Source organism: Tamandua tetradactyla, chromosome 6, assembly GCF_023851605.1.
Source record: "Tamandua tetradactyla isolate mTamTet1 chromosome 6, mTamTet1.pri, whole genome shotgun sequence".
Lineage (NCBI taxonomy): Eukaryota > Metazoa > Chordata > Mammalia > Pilosa > Myrmecophagidae > Tamandua > Tamandua tetradactyla.
In genome coordinates, this window is record NC_135332.1 from 84,015,797 (window position 1) to 84,034,543 (window position 18,747).

Consider the following 18,747-nt stretch of genomic DNA (forward strand, 5'->3'; position numbering starts at 1 on the left):
CTTCCCCAGGGCGAGTGGCCACCTTATCCCTGTGCTGACCTCTGTGCAGGTCTGGGCAATGGACTTCCCACTTGACCCCGCCTATGTGGGGCAGGAGAAACCAAACACTGGGGTTCCCTTTCAGGATTCCTGAGCAACGCTGTGCACTGGGGGCTTCCCAGTGGGTTTCAGTGGGGGACGATGAGCCAGAGGAACCGAGGTTCTGGACCTCAGACTTTTCCCACTTGGTCCCTGCGGGGATGAGGGCTCCCTGGCAGGGCCGGGCCCCCTCAGCCACACACTCAGCAGGAAGGGGTGGAAACGTCTGTGTTTATTTGAGGCACCAAAGAAGAAGCAAGAGGATGGAGGAGACAGTGTGGTGGTGGTGGTGGTGGTGGGGGGCAAGAGCTGACTCCTGGGTCCAGCAGCTTAGACCGGGAAGCCATGAAATTCACCCCCCAAAAGGCTCCCTTGATGTGAGGGAAATGTGGGATGCGGGAATGGCAGAGAAAATGGGCTTCAGAGACAGAGCTCAGGGCTCCCCCGGCAGATACTGCTGGATTCCCAAGACCTTACCCCAACACTGTCACCTGCACACCTGCCCACTACACACGTGCATGCTCACCCTTCCTGGATGCAGCTGCACAAAGTACACCCTCACACAACACCCCAACGCACGCACACGTATCCCCGACCCCACCTCTGACATGGCCAGCCTGGTGTATCTGCAGGCCTCCGTCCTGACCCCAGGGCCCCCGGTCTCTTTCCAGAGCCCCTGAGGAAGGTCCTATTACTGACCCCAGAAGGGAGAGAGGCTGGCTCCCTGCAGAGACCCAGGACTGAGGGGAGGGGCCCGGCAGGGGTGGGGTCATCCTGTTAGGGAGGGAGGGGCTGGGCCTCCTTCCTGAGCTGGGGGGGCAGCGGGGCAGGCCCAGGACCTGCTGGTCAGAGTCGAGGTCCCAGCAGGGCTGTCAGCAGGCTGAGCAGGAGCCCCAGGCCCATCACGGTGGCACTGGCCCGCAGTCCCCCGTCCGCCGCGCTGAAGTTGCACAGGAAGCTCTGGCAGCAGTGGGTGCCCACGGACGCCACGCCGAGGTTGACGCTCGGGCCAGGGCAGATTGGGGAGCAGCCCTTGTTCAGGGTCCGTCCAAAGTCCACGACGTTGCCTGCACCGGAACACGGGGCATGAGCAGGTGGAGACAGACGGGCTGTAGCCCAGAGGTGGGCACAGCTGGTATCTGCAGCTGCCCCCTCCCCTGGCAGCACTCACCAATGCCAGCCGCGGTCGTGACGGTCACGCAGTAATTGTCAGAGTCGGAGCACATGGTGGGCGTCAGGCAGTAGAAGTTGCTTTTCTGATTCGTGCAGGAGAAGCACATCAGGGCCTGGGCTGCAGTGGGGGACACGCCGTGGGTGACACCCCATCCCGTGCCTGGGAAGCCCTCTTGCCCCCTCCCAGCCCTGGCTCTGGCCCTCTGACACCTAACTGTCTGTCTCCAGAGAACCTTTGTGTTTGGCTGTTGATTAGTCACTGTCCGAGCCTGGCCCTGTGCTGGACACTGGGATGGGAATGTCAACAGAGCCCAGCCCTGGAGAGCATCATGGTGGCAAGAATGTGGCTGGGACCGGGGCCACATTCCGCTCCAGTGGGAGCAGGAGAAAGAAATCACCTTCTCTGCTGGGTGGGGGTAGTGTGGTCTGGATGGCCACAGAGAAGGCCACATGGGAGCTGGCCTTGCAGACCCCTGGACCTGTGCTTGGGAAAGGAGAGGGAAAGGGCAACCAGAAAGAGAGCACAGCACATGCAAAGGCCCAGGGGCCCTGAGGGTACCTCACCTCGCTCCACACCCAGAAGGGCAGCCAGCAGCACCAGCAAGACCTTCATCCTGGAAGGGACAGATATCCCGTGGCGGGAGGGGGTGCACAAAGCAGAGGAGCCTGACCTGCTCTGGAGAAATGTGGGTATGTTAGAGGACCAGGCTGCCCCCCAAAACCAGGGTCCTGCTGGAACCAGCACCAGGATCCAGGGCTGGGGCAGTGCCTTGCCCTTCCCAAAGGGGCCAAAGACACTGGCCCTGCCAGCCTAGTGCCCCACTTTGTAACTGGGGAAATTAGGGTCCAAACAGGGGCAGGACCTGCCAGCTCCAAGCAGCAGAGACAGCACTCAAGAGTACCTTCTGCTCTGCCCCAGCCCCACCTCACACACGCACACCTGTAGTGCTTGTCGCGGTGGACCACAATGAACTGTGACGTTAACCCCCCAAGACTTTCCTTTCCCATGAGCCCTAGAGAGCAGATGTCTTCCTTATCAGTAAAACAGTAAATCTCAGCTGGAAGAAAATAGCACTCTTGGCAACAGCTATGCCCGGGAGGTAAACAGAAGTGCTGGAGAAGCTGCAACTTGTGATTCTTGATTTGGGTGCATTTACAGCCAGCCACACTGGCAGCGCCTCACCCCCACCTCCCTCTGTACAAGTCTTATCACAAGTGGCCCTGTCCTCTGGTCAGAGCAGACGATCCCTTGAAAAGTACCTCTTCTCCTCCCTGACCCCATGTAAGGCCCACCATACCTCCTCCTTTTCTCGCTATGCCAGACCGGCCCAAGTGGATCCTGGGTCTGCTGTGACCCCTACGGTTCCCAACTCAGTCCTTCTACAAAGCCCTTCACCTTCCTCAGGCCACACGGGGAACTGCCACCCAGAAGAGGGACTTACTGTACCCCGATCCAGCTAAACTGCACCGAGAACTTTCCATTGGCCAATCCCTGCTGGAGACAAGGGCCATCTCACCTGACTGGGCAGGGAAAGGGACTCGCAGGTGGCGAGGCCCTGCCTGGGGGCTTCTGGGCTGGGGGCTTCCCATTCTCTCATTGACCCTTCACCTAAGACAACCATCACGGAGTATACACCCACGTATACTCTATTTGGAAGCTGGGAAACAGGCTGGGAAGGGCTCCCAGTTCCACCGTCAGTGCCTGGCAGAGCTGAGATTCAGCCCGTGGGTGCTGCTCCACGCTCTGAACCAGGGCACTCCCTTGGGCAGAGCCTGGCACTGGGTGGAGGATGAACTTGGAGCATGACCAGGCAGGGATCTGGGTTCTCTAGTTTGCAGCTGGCACACTGAGGGTTGGTTGTCCTGCTAGGACAGACATGAATGGGGAGGGGCGTCTGGGTCTGGGGAGGCATCTCATTGGCACGGGGGGTGGGGGGGCAAGGAGAGTGCCAAGGGGGGGGCGGGCAGAACTCAGGTCAGCCGGCATAGAGCCTGAAGGGTCCTGGGAATGGGTCGGAGCCCTCTCTTGCCCAGCCCTGAACTTGGGCTGACTCCAGCTGGCCACAGATGGCCCAGCTGGGGCCTGTCCCTGGCTCCAGCAAGCACAGGGAGGAAGGAGCTTGCATCTCCTCTTCCATAAATTAGCTTCTGGAGTGGAGGAGTCCTGAGCTGTCTCCAAGGAAGCTCTGGCATGCCCTGAGCCGCAAAGAACTCCATCTGGCATCCCGAGCTGCACACTGCGAGGCACCCAGCACCCACGGAGGGCCCGGATGGGCTGAGTGGGCACAGGGTTGGAGCTGGCCAGCAACTGGGAGGGTGGTGGAGCCCTCCAGTGCTTTTGGAATTGGACCAAGGGCCTCGAGAGGTAGCCAGAAGGCGGCTGGGACTGTGCCACTTGGGGCCTCACATCCCACCTCCCCAGTGGGCACTCCCTCTGCACCCCAGGCCAGCGGAGGCTGATTCTTTGGACAGCTCGACATCTACTGACACCAGGCCAAGCAAGGGAAGGGTAGAAGTCAATCGTGGTCTCCAGGGCGAGCTGGGGGCGCCTGACTCCTTAGCACCTCATCTGCACACGTGGACCATGTCCAATCCATGCCCCCTTCCGTGGGACAGGCTCCTATCACCCAGGGCAATCCGCGAAAACAGTTAATGGTCCCCTCCCGGCCGGGGGCTCCCTCCCCCGACAGGAAGATGTCCATCGCTAGGGTCCAGGCTGGGGGGGGTCCCGGGCTATTGGAGTTCGGTGTGGCTGCACAGCCCTGGGCCACGCGGCTGGCAGCGGATTCCGGCTGATTCCTGCCCCAGATCTTTAGAAATATTCTGGGAGCACTGGGGGATGGGAGTAAGGGCTCCCAGTCCCGGGCGAAGGCCCCCGGGGCAGCCAGTCTCTCAGTCGGCCCCAACCCTCTCCAGCTCCTCCCCCGCTTCCGGGGGGCGCCTGCGCGGCCGCGGGCTGCATGCACCACGGCCGAGGCCGCCCTTCCTTCCCAGGTCCGCGCCGCGGCCGCCCTCGGTCCCCCAGCCCCGGCCCCGCCTGGGCCCCGCGGACTCACCGGCCGGCGGACGGAGGCGCCAAGAGCCTAGACACGCAGCCTCTGCCTCCACGCCCGAGACGCGTCCCGCTCGCTCCGCGTGATTCCCGTGCAAGGCGGAGCGGCGGGCAGATGGCGGGGGCGGGGCCCCGGGGCGGGGCCTCGGGGGCGGGGTCTCGGGGGCGGGGCCTCGGGGGCGATGTCGGGGAGGCCTCCAAGCTCAGCGGGCGCCTTCTGGGGCTGCGGGCGGCTGCCTCTGCCAAGGCCACCTGAGCCGTCCCGGACTCCTTTTACGGATGGGGAGACCGAAGCCCAGAGACGCCCCGAAAGCGCCCGGCGAGGTGGGGTCTGACACCCCGCGGGCCCGACCTCCTTCCGCCGGTGGCATCGCGGGACGGGCTCGGCAGGGGGCCTCGGGAGGTGACCAGGTCGCTGACACCTGGCCTGCCCCGGCCCCCCCCCCCCCCCCCCCCGCTCTGGGCAGGTGTGTGTGTGTGCGCGCGTAGGGACTGGAGTGGGGGGGCGCCCCCACTCAGGCCAGGAGGTCCACACTTGACGAGACCCGTGTGGAGGCTATGCATTTTGGACATGGAGGAGGTAGGCAGAATGGAAAGCGCGTTTCCAGGGCAGGGGCTGGCGAGGGCGAGGAGGAGGTGGTGTCCAGCTGAGGAGAGGCAGACCCAGGTGCTCCTCAGCCCGGGGCCCCCGCTGACGGTTCCTTGTCCCAGTCTCGGGGCAGAGCTGTTTCTTAGCCCTCTCAGTTGGGGGCAGGTGAGAGGACACGGTTTGCAGGATGGAGGTTGGGGGTCTGGTGCCGGGGGTTTTCTTGGAAGTGGTTTTGGTCAACGGAGACTCTGTGCCATGGCCTCCTTTGCAGGCTCAGGACCCCTCCTCCCTCTGGTCCCACGGCCACCCCCAACCCAGCCAGGATATTCGGCCCAGGACGGTCAGCCAGACTCCTCTGTGGTCCTTGCCAACCTAGGCTTCAGCCAGCAGGGTCCTTTTAAAAGGCCAAGCTGCCTCTGTCCCTGCCCTGGTAGATCCTAGGGGCTTCAGATCAGAGTGGGGCGCCAAATCCTCAGCCTGACATCCAGGCCTTCTGGTGATGCAGCTTCTAGGTGGCTAACACGTGCCTGTTCATTCAACACTTAGTATGCACAGAGCGCCTACTGCATGCGGCCCCCAGCTCCTGGTGTCAGCAGCCCTGCACAGAAGGGAGCCTTCCCCTGGAGGGAGGGGGAGGCAGGAGGATGGGCCCTTTTCCCACCAGTGCTTCCCCCCAACCCCCACCCCATCACCTGGCTGGCTGCTGAGGTTTTGCCACCAACTTGTTCACACTTCACATTTTTGTAGCACATTTCCTATGGGGAGCCGGGACACCTGATGTTTTCCTCACTCTTTTGGGGTGGCAGCTGCAGGGACTGTGGGGGAGGGCCCCAGGCAGAGGGGCGTCTTGACTAACCATCCAGAGGGGCAGGAGGAGAGGAGAAGCAGAGTAAGAGGGTCTAGCGGTGTGGTCAGGGTGGAGCTGAGTGGGGAGAGACCCTGTAAGCTGGGGACAACCTCTAGGAGTACGTTTAGGGTACCTTTCTGAGGCTCTGCGTTTAGACCGGCTTCTTGCTTTGTTTCCCGCCATTGTGGAGGGGAGTGTGTGTTAGATCAACTAGGGAAGGCTCTGGAATTTCTACTTCCTTGGGGGTTTTACAGCTTGATGCAGCGCTCCAAGGGTCCGTGGGGAGATGGTGGGCTGCTGCCTGGCCCTGCCATCCTTTTTACCCCCAGGAGTTCAGGAACAGAATTCAACACCCTTAAAGCTGCCCCCACGCTCTATCTTAGAATTTCTTGTTAGTCCTGTGTTTGCTACTTGCTGAACCCCGCCCCCCGCCCCCACCCTGTAAGCTCTGGCCCCTGGCAGATGCTCAGTCAGTATTTGTGGGATGAATGCATGGGTGGATGTGTGCCGCCCGAGATGGCATCCTGTCTCAGGTATTATCAGGTAATCAAGCTGTACCAGGAAGAGTCTCTTGGGACTTAAAAGTCCCTCCCTACCTGGTGGCTGAGTCAAGGATGTATGGCATCTCCAGTAACTTGGCCTGTGGCATCAGCCTTTGAAAACCTGGATGGGGAGCCCTGGTTGGCTCCCTCCATGCGGCATGGTGGTGGAATGTGAGTTCACTGGTTTTCCCAGGCCCCGGGATGTTGTTACCAGATAAAAGGCGGTGGGTTCTCAGCCTGCTGCACTCAAGGGACCAATTCCTGAGACTAGGGGGCTTCAAAGAGAGAGAGTGTGTTTATTGCTTGGCAGGAAGCTGGCGATCAGAGCTCCCTGAGTCTAAGGAGTGCAAAGTTCTTATAGACTCTAAATAGGCAAGATGGAGTCATTACAATTCCAATGTCAGCAGAAAGGAGGGGAGATGGGATTATTACCATTTCAGTAGCGAGGAGAGGCAGAAACAATTTACAGATGTGAAGGAGGGGAACTGAGCTAGAACCAAGTTATTGGTTAGTTCTGAGAGAATTGTGTTTCCTCATCTAGCTTTGGGGGCTGCCCTTGTGATTACAAGTTTCTAAAGAAAAGAAAAAAAAACAAATAAGGGGATACAAGTGAGGGTCAGTCACCAAGGTTTTGCAATCATAAAGGCACCAGGTAAAGGCTTTACAGTCACTGTCAGAGATCAGGCATCTAGATAACAGAGATTTCACGTATTTCCCTCTGTCTACTCCAATGTACCAGAAAGCAAAAAGGAATATCTATATAATGACTCAGGTATCATAACCATCATTTAAATCCTAACTTCTTGGCTATAGTGTCAGGGCTCATCTTTCCCCAAGGAAGCCCCGTACCTAAAGGGCTTGGCACATCCAGGTGTGGGGTCCACAGCCAGAGTGCATTCCTTCGGACAGGAGTGACATGGGAGGGGCACCCTCTGTGACCCTGGGACCCCATTGCTCCTTTCTCCATAGACCTTAAGATCTGACTCCGTGTTGCCAGTGACCTCCTTTTTATTTTGCCTCTGTCAGCTCCATCCCAAATGACTCAGATCCCCAGAGTCCCAAATGCCTGGGGCAGGTACCTGTGGCTCTCACACACCTGACATAGGGCGCCCAGATTCTCCATCTAGCCTTGGAAAATTGTCAAGGGCGTGCTCCCTCAAGAGTCTCCCACATCCCTGCCCTCCGTACAGTTTTCCATACAGGCGACGACACGTTTCAGTGGGATTCCCATACTTCAGCCTCAGGCATGGTGGCAGGAACCAGCTCTGAACTCAGCAAGCACATCCTTTTGGGGCAGGCGTGAGGTACGCCAGCCAAGGAGACTGGGGTGATGACCTCTCTGGCTGGAAGTCACTTGGCAGCAAAGGTCATCCAGGATGTGACTTGGGCGGCGTCCTGGGCCCCTTGGACAGAGGCTGCCTGGGGATTCCATTGCTTCATGGAGCCGTGACGGTGGGCAAGGAGTCTGGGTGAGGTTGGCTTAGAGCTGAAACTTTCTCCATGTGCCCCTGGGCATGGAACCACCCACTGCGGCAGGGTCTCAGGGGCCCAGCAGTGGGTCACCCGGAGAGCACAGGCACTCTGGCTTCAGGCTTGGGGTGGACACTGCAGCCTAGGACTGAGGACATTCCAACCAGCCTTACCTGTTTGTTTTACCTGATTTATGCAGATTTTGATATCTGCATCTGAGTCCCACGTTTTTCTCCTGCGGTCATGGAATGCTTTTTGTCTTTTATTATCTGAGCCAGTTCCTTCCTATTGAGAACTTCTTGTCCCCCAGGGAGCCCATCGCTTTTCACAGCCCCAGAATAGAATTTCCCAAGGATTTCCAGAAGGACAGTCCCTGACTGTGATCTGTTCTGATTTTGATTCCGGACAAAGGCGGTCGATTCCCTGCCTGATGCGCTTGGATGACCAATTTCTGTGACACCAGGATTTCAGAGAGAGAAAGAGTTTATTGCTAGGCATAAAGCAGGAGAGCAGATGGCTTTGTAGCCTGTGATGGTTAGGTTCTGCTGTCAGCTTGGCCAGGTGATGTGCCCAGGTGTCTGGCCAGGCGAGTGCTGTCCTGACCGTCGCAAGGATAACTCGTGGCTGGTTGATAAGTGGGAAGGCTGGTGTATTAAATCATCAGTCAGTCGATTGCAGCTGTGGCTGATAACATCTGCGGTTAACTAAGGGCGTGTCTCCTGCAAACGAGATAGTCCAATCAGTTGAAGACTATTACAGAAGAAGAGACACTTTTTTCACGCTTTTTCAGCCAGCGAGCCTCTCCTGTGCAGTTCATTGAGACCCTTCATTGGAACCACCAGCTTCACAGCCAGCCCTATGGATTTTGGACTCTTCCATTCACCCGGTTGCATGAGACACCTTTATAAATTTTATATTTACACATATCTTTTGTTTGTTCTGTTTCTCTAGAGAGCCCTAATTACTACACAGCCCAGAAATCTATCCCCCCAAGTCTAGAGGGGGGTCAAGGAAAGGCAGAAAGGAGGGGAGACAGAGTTATCATTTCAAAATGCAAGCAGAAGAGAAAGGACAAAGAGTTATTATTTCAATAGTGACGTATAAGCCGAAACAAATTACAATTGTAAAGGAGTGAAACTGGGCTTGGAACCAGCTAACTGCTGACTTGGGTTTTTACCTTAGCATTAGGGCATTTGCCCTTTCAAACTTCTAAGGTTTTTAAAAAATGGACAAAGGCACAAGACAAGGGCTTTTAAAATCATTATCAAAGGTCAGGGCAGTAGATCGCGGTTGAGAGATTTCAGGGATTTCCTCTTTGTCTGGTCTAATATGCCAAAAAGAACAAAAGGAATATTTACATAATGATTCAGTCGTCATATCATTCGTTAAACATGAATTCTTCAGTTACAACTCCTCCCTGTCATTTGATAATTCCCCAATCTTGAGAAATAGCTGGACAATGACTGCTCTGACTCCTTCAAGCTGGAAAGGAGGCACTGACCCTCAGGGCTGGGGGAGTGGAACTTCTTAGGTTGCAGTCGAGGATATTCTTTTTATTTTTTTTTAAGTTTGTGCCAAAAATAGAATTCATTTTATTAATTGTTACCAAGTTCCCAACTTTATCATTTCTTTGTCCTTAAATAGTCTTTTTTTCTTTTTTATTCAACATAACCACATACAAACACAAACATTCTTACCATATGAAGATACATTCTTGATATATAATCAATAACTCACAATGTCATCCCTTAATTGCATATTCATTATGATCATTTCTTAGAACATTTGCTCAATTCAGAAAAAGAAATAAAAAGAAAAGCGAGGGCGAGCCACAGTGGCTCAGCAGGTAAGAGTGCTTGCCTGTCATGCCCGAGGACCTGGGTTCGATTCCCGGTGCCTGTCCATGTTAAAAAAAAAAAAAAAGAAAAGAAAAGCAAAAAAAGTTCATACACTACCATATCCCTTAACCCTCCCTTTCATTGATCACTAGCATTTCAATCCACTAAATTTCTTAGTCTTTTTATATATCTTTCCTAAGTTTTACACTTTATCGTTTTGTCACTTGATTAACTTTTTAAACATTATAAAATACAGCATATATACAAAACAAAGAAAGAAAAAAAGCAATGATTTTCAAAGCACACTTCAACAAGTAGTTACAGAGCAGATCTCAGAGTTTGTCATAGGCTCTCATTCCACCACCTCAGATTTTCCCTTCTAGCTACTCCAAGACACTGGAGGCTAGAAAGAATATTAATATGGTGATTCAGCAGCTATACTCATTTGATAAATACCATTTTCTCTGTTATACCTCCTCCTCCTTTAATCCTTCTTTCATTCTCTAGGGATCTTTGGGCAATGCCTGTTCTGATTTCATGGTGAGAAAGAGTGTCCACACTAAATGTTAGGGGGATGTAACTAATTGATAATCTTGGAGAGGCTGGTCCCTCCCTCTAAGTTTCAGGATTTATCTGACCTAGGAACCCGCTTTGAATTATAGGTTCCAGGAAGACAAACCTTTACAGAGTCTCAATTTGAGCCCTAGGTGTTCTTAAGAGTCAACAGGAGTGACGTTGGTTGGGGTTTAGCACACCATGGCAATTAGCACTGTCTAACTGAAGCTGGCATCAGAGCAGCCTCCAGAATAGCCTCTTGACTCAATGTGATCTCACTTAGCCACTGCTGCCTTATTTTATTATATATCTGTCCTCCCTTTTGTGTTCAGAAGGTGTTGTTGAACCTGCAATGCTAGGACCAGACTCATCCCAGGGAGTCATGCCCCACATTGCCAGGGAGACTTTCATCCCTGGATGTCATACCCCATATAGGGGGGAAGGTAATCATTTTCCTTGCAGAGTTGGACTTAGAGGAAGACAGGTCACATTTGAGCAACAAAAGAGGTTTCTGGAAGCAACTCTTAGCTACTTCCCTTCAGAAATAAGTTTCATAAGGGCAAGCGTCAAAATCTAGGGCTTGGCTTATTTTCTTGGGAGTTCCCTTTGTTAGTGCTATATCTTCTTTAACTTCAGGTTTTTGCTGGAGTATTAATGCTTTCCTAGGATTTCAGAAGTGGCAGGGCTGAAATAACATACAGAGATGTGTTTTAAAGATGAGTATGCTGGTGATTATTAGTAGTGATGTCACAAGTCCTGCTTATCATACTGAATGAAGCCAAAAGCCTATTTTGTGGGAAGGCGGCTAAATAGATCAGATATGCCAGAGGAGGTGGAGCCAGTGTCTATGGCATTAATTTGATTTTTCATATGTTCTATTTAGTTACAATATCAGACTCATCAGGTATGTAGATACAACACTGAGTTTTTATGATAGCACATGTCCCTCCCTGTGAAGCTGTCAAGATATCTAAAGCCATTCGATTTTGTAGTGCTGCTTTACACGTGAGGGTCACGTCAGCGTTGCAAAGAGATATACTGTTGAGGCTATCATTTAAGGCTTGTTGTGCAAAATTGTTCACTGCCTCTGTCCTAAGTAAAACATGCTCACTGCCTAATGAAGGCAGAAATATAGAAGCTAGGTGATGGTTCCAATGGAATACTGATCGAGTGTATCAGGCTTTTAACAGTGGCAGGTATGCTCCTGATGGTAGAGTTTTATGAATCCTTCCTTGAGGCCAGGGTAATTCTTAAGTGCATCTGTCTATCCACCCTGGGGGCAACCAGGGCTGTAAGTTGGTACCATATAACCACTGAGCTCTGTTCAGAGCCACCTGGCAAATATCAGGTCTATTAACCTAGTCTGCCCCAAACCACTCACTTTCCTGTAATACTATGGTTTGGAGACTCTGGAGACAGCCAGCCTATGCTCCTTGTATTGAAGGGATTACATTGCTGGGAGTGATTCCCTTGTTCCTAACAGAAAGGGGCTGTCTGGCTTAATCTACCATAACCCAGAGAGTAGTCATACCATGCTGTCCCAGAGTTACAAATGCCTCTTTTTCTCTAATAATTGAATGCTCTGATTTACTGTTTTACATGCCGAATGGCTCTCTCCATTGCTATACTTTAAGAAAAAAAAGTTCAATGTCCTGGGATTTCCAAATTAATTGGCCATTTTTTTGTATCTGTATTAGTTATGTTTGTTGTATCTAGAATCCCCTTATGTTCTTACATCTTTTAAATTAATTTTTTAAATTCCTTCCAGTCAGCCCCCTGGATGGGGTGATATCTACCAAAATAATCTGGAAACACTAGACATAAGTAATTGGTCACATACCCAACAATCTGATTGATTCATAGAAGTTGCATTGGCGAGGGCCCATTGTAAAACATTAGGGATTCATAATATGTCAGTTCCTAGAGTTATACAATAACAGAGATACAAAACAAGCCACAAACGCATGTCAGGAGAAGTCTAATAATTTAGGTAGCAATCAGTCTGCTTGGCCACGTGTACATAATGGTATTTAGATAAAATAAACATTCTAATATTTAGTACTCCTTATCTGTTTTCCTGAAGATGTATTTTAAATTTCTAAGGGTTCACACTGATATCTGCCTAACAGAGGTTGTCAGTTTTCTTTTCTTCTTTAAAGTCTTGGTAGTTTACTTATTATTTATCCTCTGAAGGAATCTGGGAGAGAAAAACTTGTTACAGGATGCTATTTTTACCCTACCAGGTGTATCTAGGATCTCACTCAATTGACAGAAGACTGAGTTCTTAATAAAATTTCATAGGATCTTGGGGTGGTGCAACAACAGCTCAGTGGCAGAATTCTTGCCTTGCCATGCCAGAATTCTTCCCTGCCATGCCAGAGACTTGGGTTCGATTCCTGGGACCTGCCCATGTAAAAAAAAATTCATAGGATCTTTCTAATTTGGTTCCAACTGATCTGTTGGATGTTGATTTTTCCATTTTCTTTCAAGAGTACTTGCTCCCTGGTTTAAAGTGATGTAAGGGAGCATTGTAGGAAAAGGCATAGTGGTGAATTGCCTCTAGTGCCACCCCCAGTGACTGAACACACCTCTTAGTTTCTAATTCTTGGACTTGTTCAGTCCAGGTATACATACCACTTTGCTTTAGGAATGGTCCCTGTTTTAGTTTGTAAAGCTGCCATAATGCAATATACCAGAAAAGGAACAGCTTTTAAAAAGAAGGGGAATTTATGAAGTTGCAAGTTTACAGTTCCAAGGCTGTGAAAAGTTAAGGCATCCAGAGAAAGTTACCTTAACTCTAAAGAAAGGGCTGGTGAAGTTTGGGATTTCTCTTTCAGCTAGGAGGGTACATGATGACAGCTTTCTCTCGTCATTTCATAAGGCTTCCCTGGGGTGTTTTCCTTCTGCATCTCCAAAGGTCTCCGGCTTTGTGGGCTCTGTGAGCCCTAAGCTTTTTCCTAAATGGTTCCTTCTTAAAGGGCTCCAGTAAGCAACCCCACCTTAAATAGGTTGAGACACATCTTCATGGAAGACACCTGCTCAAAAGTTGCCACCTACAATTGGGTGAGTCACATCTCTATGGAAGCAATAAAAAAGATCCTGCACCCCCCAAAGAAAAGATCCTGCCTAGCAATGTTGAATGAGTATTAAAGAATGTGGTTTTTCTGGGGTACACAACAGCTTCAGACTGGCACATTCTACCCTTTGGACCCCCAAGAGACATGTTCTTTCCAAATGTAAAATACATTCATTCTGTCACAATATCACAAAGCCTTAAACCATTTCAGTAACAATACAAATACAGTACAAAGTCAGAAACAGTACAAAATCTTATCAGAGTCAGCAACAGGCATGGTCTGTCCTAATGCAAAACGCTCTTCTGACTCTGGACCTATAAAACTCAGAAGACGCTATCTGCTGCCAACATACAAAGGAGGGACAGTCATAGGATGGCTGTTCCAATTTCCGTAGGGAGAAACTGGGAGGAACACGGGTCATGGGATACAAACAGTTCTGAAAACCAGCAAGGCAAACTCCATTAGATTTCAAAGTCTGAGACTCATTTATCCTTGGGACTTTAGAAAGTGGCAGTCCCATCCTTTCCAAGGGCCTGCTCAGCGGCCCTGCCCTCTCAAAATGCTGGCATGGAGTTTGCAACCTTGGAGGACACTGGGGGCACCCCCTTTTTCTTGGCTCCACCTTCTCCAAGCTTCGAGGAATCACCTGGGCTCTTTGCCATCTCTGGGGCACATGCTCTCTCTCCAATCCCCAATGAATGTGCTCCACCCTCTCCAGGGTCTAAGGCGCATCCTTCTAGAACTTCAAAATGAAAGGCCCACCCTCTGCCTTTGGGGCAAACTCACCCTCTCCAAGTGCTTGAGTGGGTCCACTCTCTTGGCCCGAGGTTTCTTGGCTTCAGACCTTAGCTTCCATAGTTCTGCCTTTGAAGTTATTTTTCCTTCATTTGTTCTTTTTCTGTCCCTTTTAGTCCAGACTGGCAGTGGTTCTGCTTATACAGATCCCACAACACTCTTATTGGTTTTCTATGTAGGCGGATCATGCCCATCAGACAAAAGGACTTTCAACAGATCCTTTCTGGATATCTCCATCTAAAGTCCTTGCTTGTCCTGTAATGACTGACTGCTTCCATGTTTGGTTAAATCTTCATGTGGGGCACTGTGCTCTGATGTCTGACCCCTTTCTGGAAGCTCAGAATTGTCCAGACCACCAATTTCTGGTTTCTTGGTACCCAAGAGTTCAGTTCTCAGTTTATCTCTTTCCTGTCACATTTACTATAAGTTGCAAGGAGAAACCAGGCTGCACTTTCCACATTTAATTTGGAAATCTCTTCTGCTAAATATCCAAGTTCATGGTTTTTTAAATCTGCCTCTGTCCAAAACTAGTTGTCAATTTTGTTAGATTCTTTGCCATGTTAAAACAAGGCAATAACACGTGCCTCATTTCTGTCTAAGACCTTATCAGAGGTATCTTTAGAGTCCACATTTTTACCAACAGTCTCTTTAAAGCACTCTAGGCATTCTCTATGAAGCTTCTCATGACTCTTCCAGAATCTTCCCCTTATCCATTAAAAAAGCCATTCCAACATATTTGGTATTTGCAAACTGCAACAGCACCCTACTTCTCTGGTGCCAAAATCTGTTTTAGTTTGTAAAGCCACTGGAATACAACATACCAGAAACAGAACAGCTTTAAAAAAAACGGAATTTATTAAGTTGCAAGTTTACAGTTCTAAGGCCATGAAAATGTCCAAATTAGGGCATCCAGAGAAAGAAACCTTAACTTCAAAGAAAAGGCCAATGAAGTTTGGGGTTTCTCTCAGCTGGGAGGGCATGTGTTGACATCTGCTAGCTTTCTCTCCTCATTTCATAAGGCTTTCCTGGGGGTGTTTTCCTTCTTTTTCTCCAAAGGTCTCTGGGTGTGTGGGTTCTGTTGGCACTGAGCTTTTTTCAAAATAGTTCTCTCTTAAGGGCTCCAGTAAGCAACCCCATCTTGAATGGGTGGAGACACATCTCCATGAAAACCATCTAATGAAAAGTTACCACCCACAATTCAGTGGTTCTCATCCCCATGGAAACAATAAAAAAGATCTCACTCAGCAATATTGAATGAATATTAAAGAACTTGGTTTTGGGGGGTACACTATAGCTTCAAACCAGCAAAGTCCCCCAAACACCATTTCAAATGGGCTGAAGAGCAGTCTCCTTCCAGGCACTCCACTTAGCTTTGTCAGAGCCACCAAGAATACCTTTTCTCATGAGAGATTCATTTCTTGGCAGAGTCTCACCACTGCCTTCTCCAGGGCGTGATCCGCCTTCTCCAGGGCGTGATCCATCTTCTCTGTCTTCCTGGTTGATTGCTGTCTTCAAGACGTGTGTAATTTCCCACGTATGTTCAGTTCTCCTGACACTTCCTGTGAAACCTTTGACATAAGTCCCCCCTGCCCATTATCACTTCGTATTGAAAATGGAGCCCAAACTGTGGGATTATTTCCTTCAGGAGTGCCTTGGTTACTTCTGAGGCTCGCTCTGTCCTGCATGGAAAGGGCCCTACCCATCCTGTACATGTATCTACAAAAACAAGAAGGTACTTGAAATTTTCACGTGCTTTTGGCATCGCAGTAAATTCTATTTGCCAGTGCTCACTGGGTGTTGTGCCCTGGCTTTCACTTCTCTTATGGGGGCAGAGGCTCAGGTTTGGGGCTGTTTTGAGGGCAAGTTAAACAGTTTTGTGCTATTTTCTGAATTTTGTTTGCATCTTAGGTCCTATAATATATTTTTTAAACCGCTGAAACATGACATCTCCTCCATAATGAGTGCTTTGATGTAAATAAGTGAGAACTCTTTCCATTAAGTGTTCAGGAATAAGAATTACTCCAGCTTTATTATAAATCCATCCTTCTTGCCTTCTTTTGTGTGTAATGTTTGATTGAGAATTAACATCTGTTTCAGTCAAAGCGCCATGCTTTTGCTCTCAAATAGTTGTGGGCTGAATACTGAAGAGAAAAGTTTTTAAATTTTATATCTGGTGTCAGAGAAAGTGCCAGTGATGACAATGAAGCCTTTAGTTTGGCTGCTGCTCTGGCTTCAGCCAAACTTTTTTTTAGAGTCTGCTTCTCCTTTCTCATGCCTGTAGCAATGTACAGTGGCAACTTCTTTAGACAGCGTCACTGCTTCTAATAAGGCTGAGATTATGTCTGCATGTTTAATTTCTTTTTTACCAGATGTGAAAATCTTGATCTTTCTCTCCAAACAGATCCATGAGTATGAACTGTATTAAAAGCATACTCAGAGTCTGTCTATATGTTTATCTGCTGTCTCTTTCCTACATGTAGGGCTCTGATGAGTGCAGTAAGTTCTGCCTGTAATACAGATGTACCCCGGGGAAGGGCCCCACTTTCTAGTACTGTCTGTAAACTTACCACCACATAACCAGCTTTCTGAAGTCCTCTCTCCGTGAAGCTGTTCCATCAGCGTACATCTCAATGTCTGGATGGTCTAAAGGTTGATTGACTAAGTCCGGGTGGCTAGAATGGACTTCATCAATTATTTGTATACAATCAAGCACAGGTTCCCCTTTCCCACTTGGAAGTAAGGCAGCCAGGTTTAGACTAGAAGAAGCTTTTAGAGTGATGTAAGGATTATCTAGTAGAATAGCTTGATACTTACCTAACTGTTCAGAGGTGAGCCAATATGTGCTTTTCTGTTCTAATAAGAGGAATGCATAGTGTGGCATGTACACAATGATGGGCTGTGCTAAAGTAAAATGTTCAGCTTCTTGGAGAATGTCACAGGTGGCTGCTACCACACTTAGGCATACCGGCCATCCTTGTCCAACAATTTAGAAAAATAGGCCAAAGGACATCTAGCATGTCCTCATTTTTGAGGAACACTCTCAATTCAACCCCTTGTCCTTCATGTATGAAAAGATCAAAAGTTTCCTTGGGTCTGGGAAGCCTAGGGCTTGGGTGGTTAAAAGCTCTCCTTATTTTCTGGAAGGCATTTTTACATTCGGTCTTCCAGTGTAGAAGCTCTTGCTCAGATCTTGTTAAGGCCAAGATTAGGCCAAAATTAGGAATTCAGATTCTACTGAATCCTGCCATCCCTAAGAATCCATAAAGCTGCCTTCTTGTAAGTGGCTCCACTCCTCGGGCTAAAGCCTCTCTTCAGTCTGGCAATAGATTTCTCTGTCCTTTGGATAGGTCAAAACCTTAATATTTTACTGATTCTTTGGAAATTTGGGCCTTCTTCTTAGAGAATTTGTACCTTGATCTGCCAAGAAATTCAGTTTGTGTGGTGTATCTTATCTGAACTTGCTATTAGGATATCATCTACATAGTGCAATAAGACTCCTTTATGTAAGTATAAATTCCTTAAATCTCTGACTAACGCTTCTCCAAATATTGTAGGAGCATTTTAAAATCCTTGTGGAAGAACAGTCCACATTATTGTTGTTTTAGGTTAGTTACGGGGTCTTCCCACTCAAAAGCGAATAGTTCTTGAGATTCTGAATCAAGTGTGCAGTAAAAGGCGTCTTTCAGATAGAAGATGGTGAACCAGCAGAGCTCTCCACTTAAAGTAGCATGTAAAGTATATGGATTTGGATCTACCGGGTGGAGGTCTTAATTAATTGTTTCATTAATGGCTTGGAGATATTACACAAACCGGGAATACTGGAGTGTCATATGAAGATCGATTAAGTTGCAGCAGTTAATATCTTAGGAAAGTCTTTGTTTTGTTTTGTTTTTTCAGATGGGCAGGCACTGGGAATTGAACCCGGGTCTCTGGCATGGCAGGCGAGAACTCTGCCATTGAGCCACCGTGGCCTGCCCAGAAAGTCTCTGTTGATGGAGTGAATCTTTCTCTGGAGTCTAGTTTGAGTGGATATTGTTTAACATGGCATACAGTACTTGGTTTCTCAAGTTTCGCTTGGACCAGTTTCATTGTTTTTGCACATTTGAATTTTCCATCAGCCTATGCCTCTGGTTTTACAGCATTCAGGATTTTTCTGGGATATGCGTGGCCTGCTAATCTTTAGCCAGCAGCAGAGCAGCTTGCAATGCACAGGTCTGTCCTGGAGGCAGTTCAGTTGACAGACATTCTGGAGGAAAGGTTATCTGGGCATTCAGCTTGGTTGACAGGTCTCACCCTAGCAAGGGAACCGGATATTCCTGTATATCTAGAAAACTGTGCTTTAAATTTTTGGGCCCAATTAGGAAGTCTAACAACTGTAAAAAAGGTTAATTTGCTCTTTCACCAGAGTCTCCCCTTACAGTAACGGAAATTGCCTTAGTTTTTTTATTTGAGTACGTGGCTCCCATATCAACAGGAAAGTCAGTTAATTGCTTTCCCTTCTGCCTTGTTGCCTGAGGCTTTTGGTGGGAGATGGAAAGAAGTGGTGTTTCTTCTGGTGAAGCCCCTGGGCCCCTTCATTCCAGCTTGCTATCCTCTACATCAGCATCTCTTTGCAGATATGGAATTTGGGTCCTCTAGCTTCCCTTGGGGTTTTCCTTGGGGGCTGCCAGGACAGTTCCCCCCTCCAGCGCCTTTCTTCTCTGCAGTGTGCACAAAAGTTGGCTTAGGAAT

The 18,747-nt window shown here is 49.5% G+C and overlaps 1 protein-coding gene across 2 annotated transcripts; it reads right to left on the reverse strand.

The window, feature by feature from the left end:
• Positions 1-292: 292 nt before the first annotated feature.
• LY6E (lymphocyte antigen 6 family member E) lies at positions 293-4,434 on the reverse strand. Of its 2 annotated transcripts, none has more exons than XM_077166629.1 (4): positions 4,308-4,434; positions 1,816-1,927; positions 1,250-1,369; positions 293-1,145 (listed from the first exon to the last, which is right to left on the reverse strand). In XM_077166629.1, exons 2-4 carry the CDS (start codon positions 1,862-1,864, stop codon positions 925-927), a joined length of 390 nt encoding a protein of 129 aa, XP_077022744.1. In that variant the 5' UTR covers positions 1,865-1,927; positions 4,308-4,434; the 3' UTR covers positions 293-924. The 2 variants fall into 2 exon arrangements, with proteins under 2 accessions (XP_077022744.1, XP_077022745.1); XM_077166630.1 differs by having other exon boundaries at positions 1,816-1,922; positions 4,308-4,426.
• Between the last annotated feature and the right edge of the window lie 14,313 nt (positions 4,435-18,747).

Coding starts and splice junctions, on each gene's coding strand:
- LY6E (XM_077166629.1), bottom strand. CDS start 1,864: ATGAAGGTCTTGCTGGTGCTGCTGGCTGCCCTTCTGGGTGTGGAGCGA. Junction 1,370..1,815: donor CCTTCTGGGTGTGGAGCGAG/GTGAGGTACCCT, acceptor CCCCCACTGCAG/CCCAGGCCCTGATGTGCTTC. Junction 1,146..1,249: donor CACGACCGCGGCTGGCATTG/GTGAGTGCTGCC, acceptor GTTCCGGTGCAG/GCAACGTCGTGGACTTTGGA.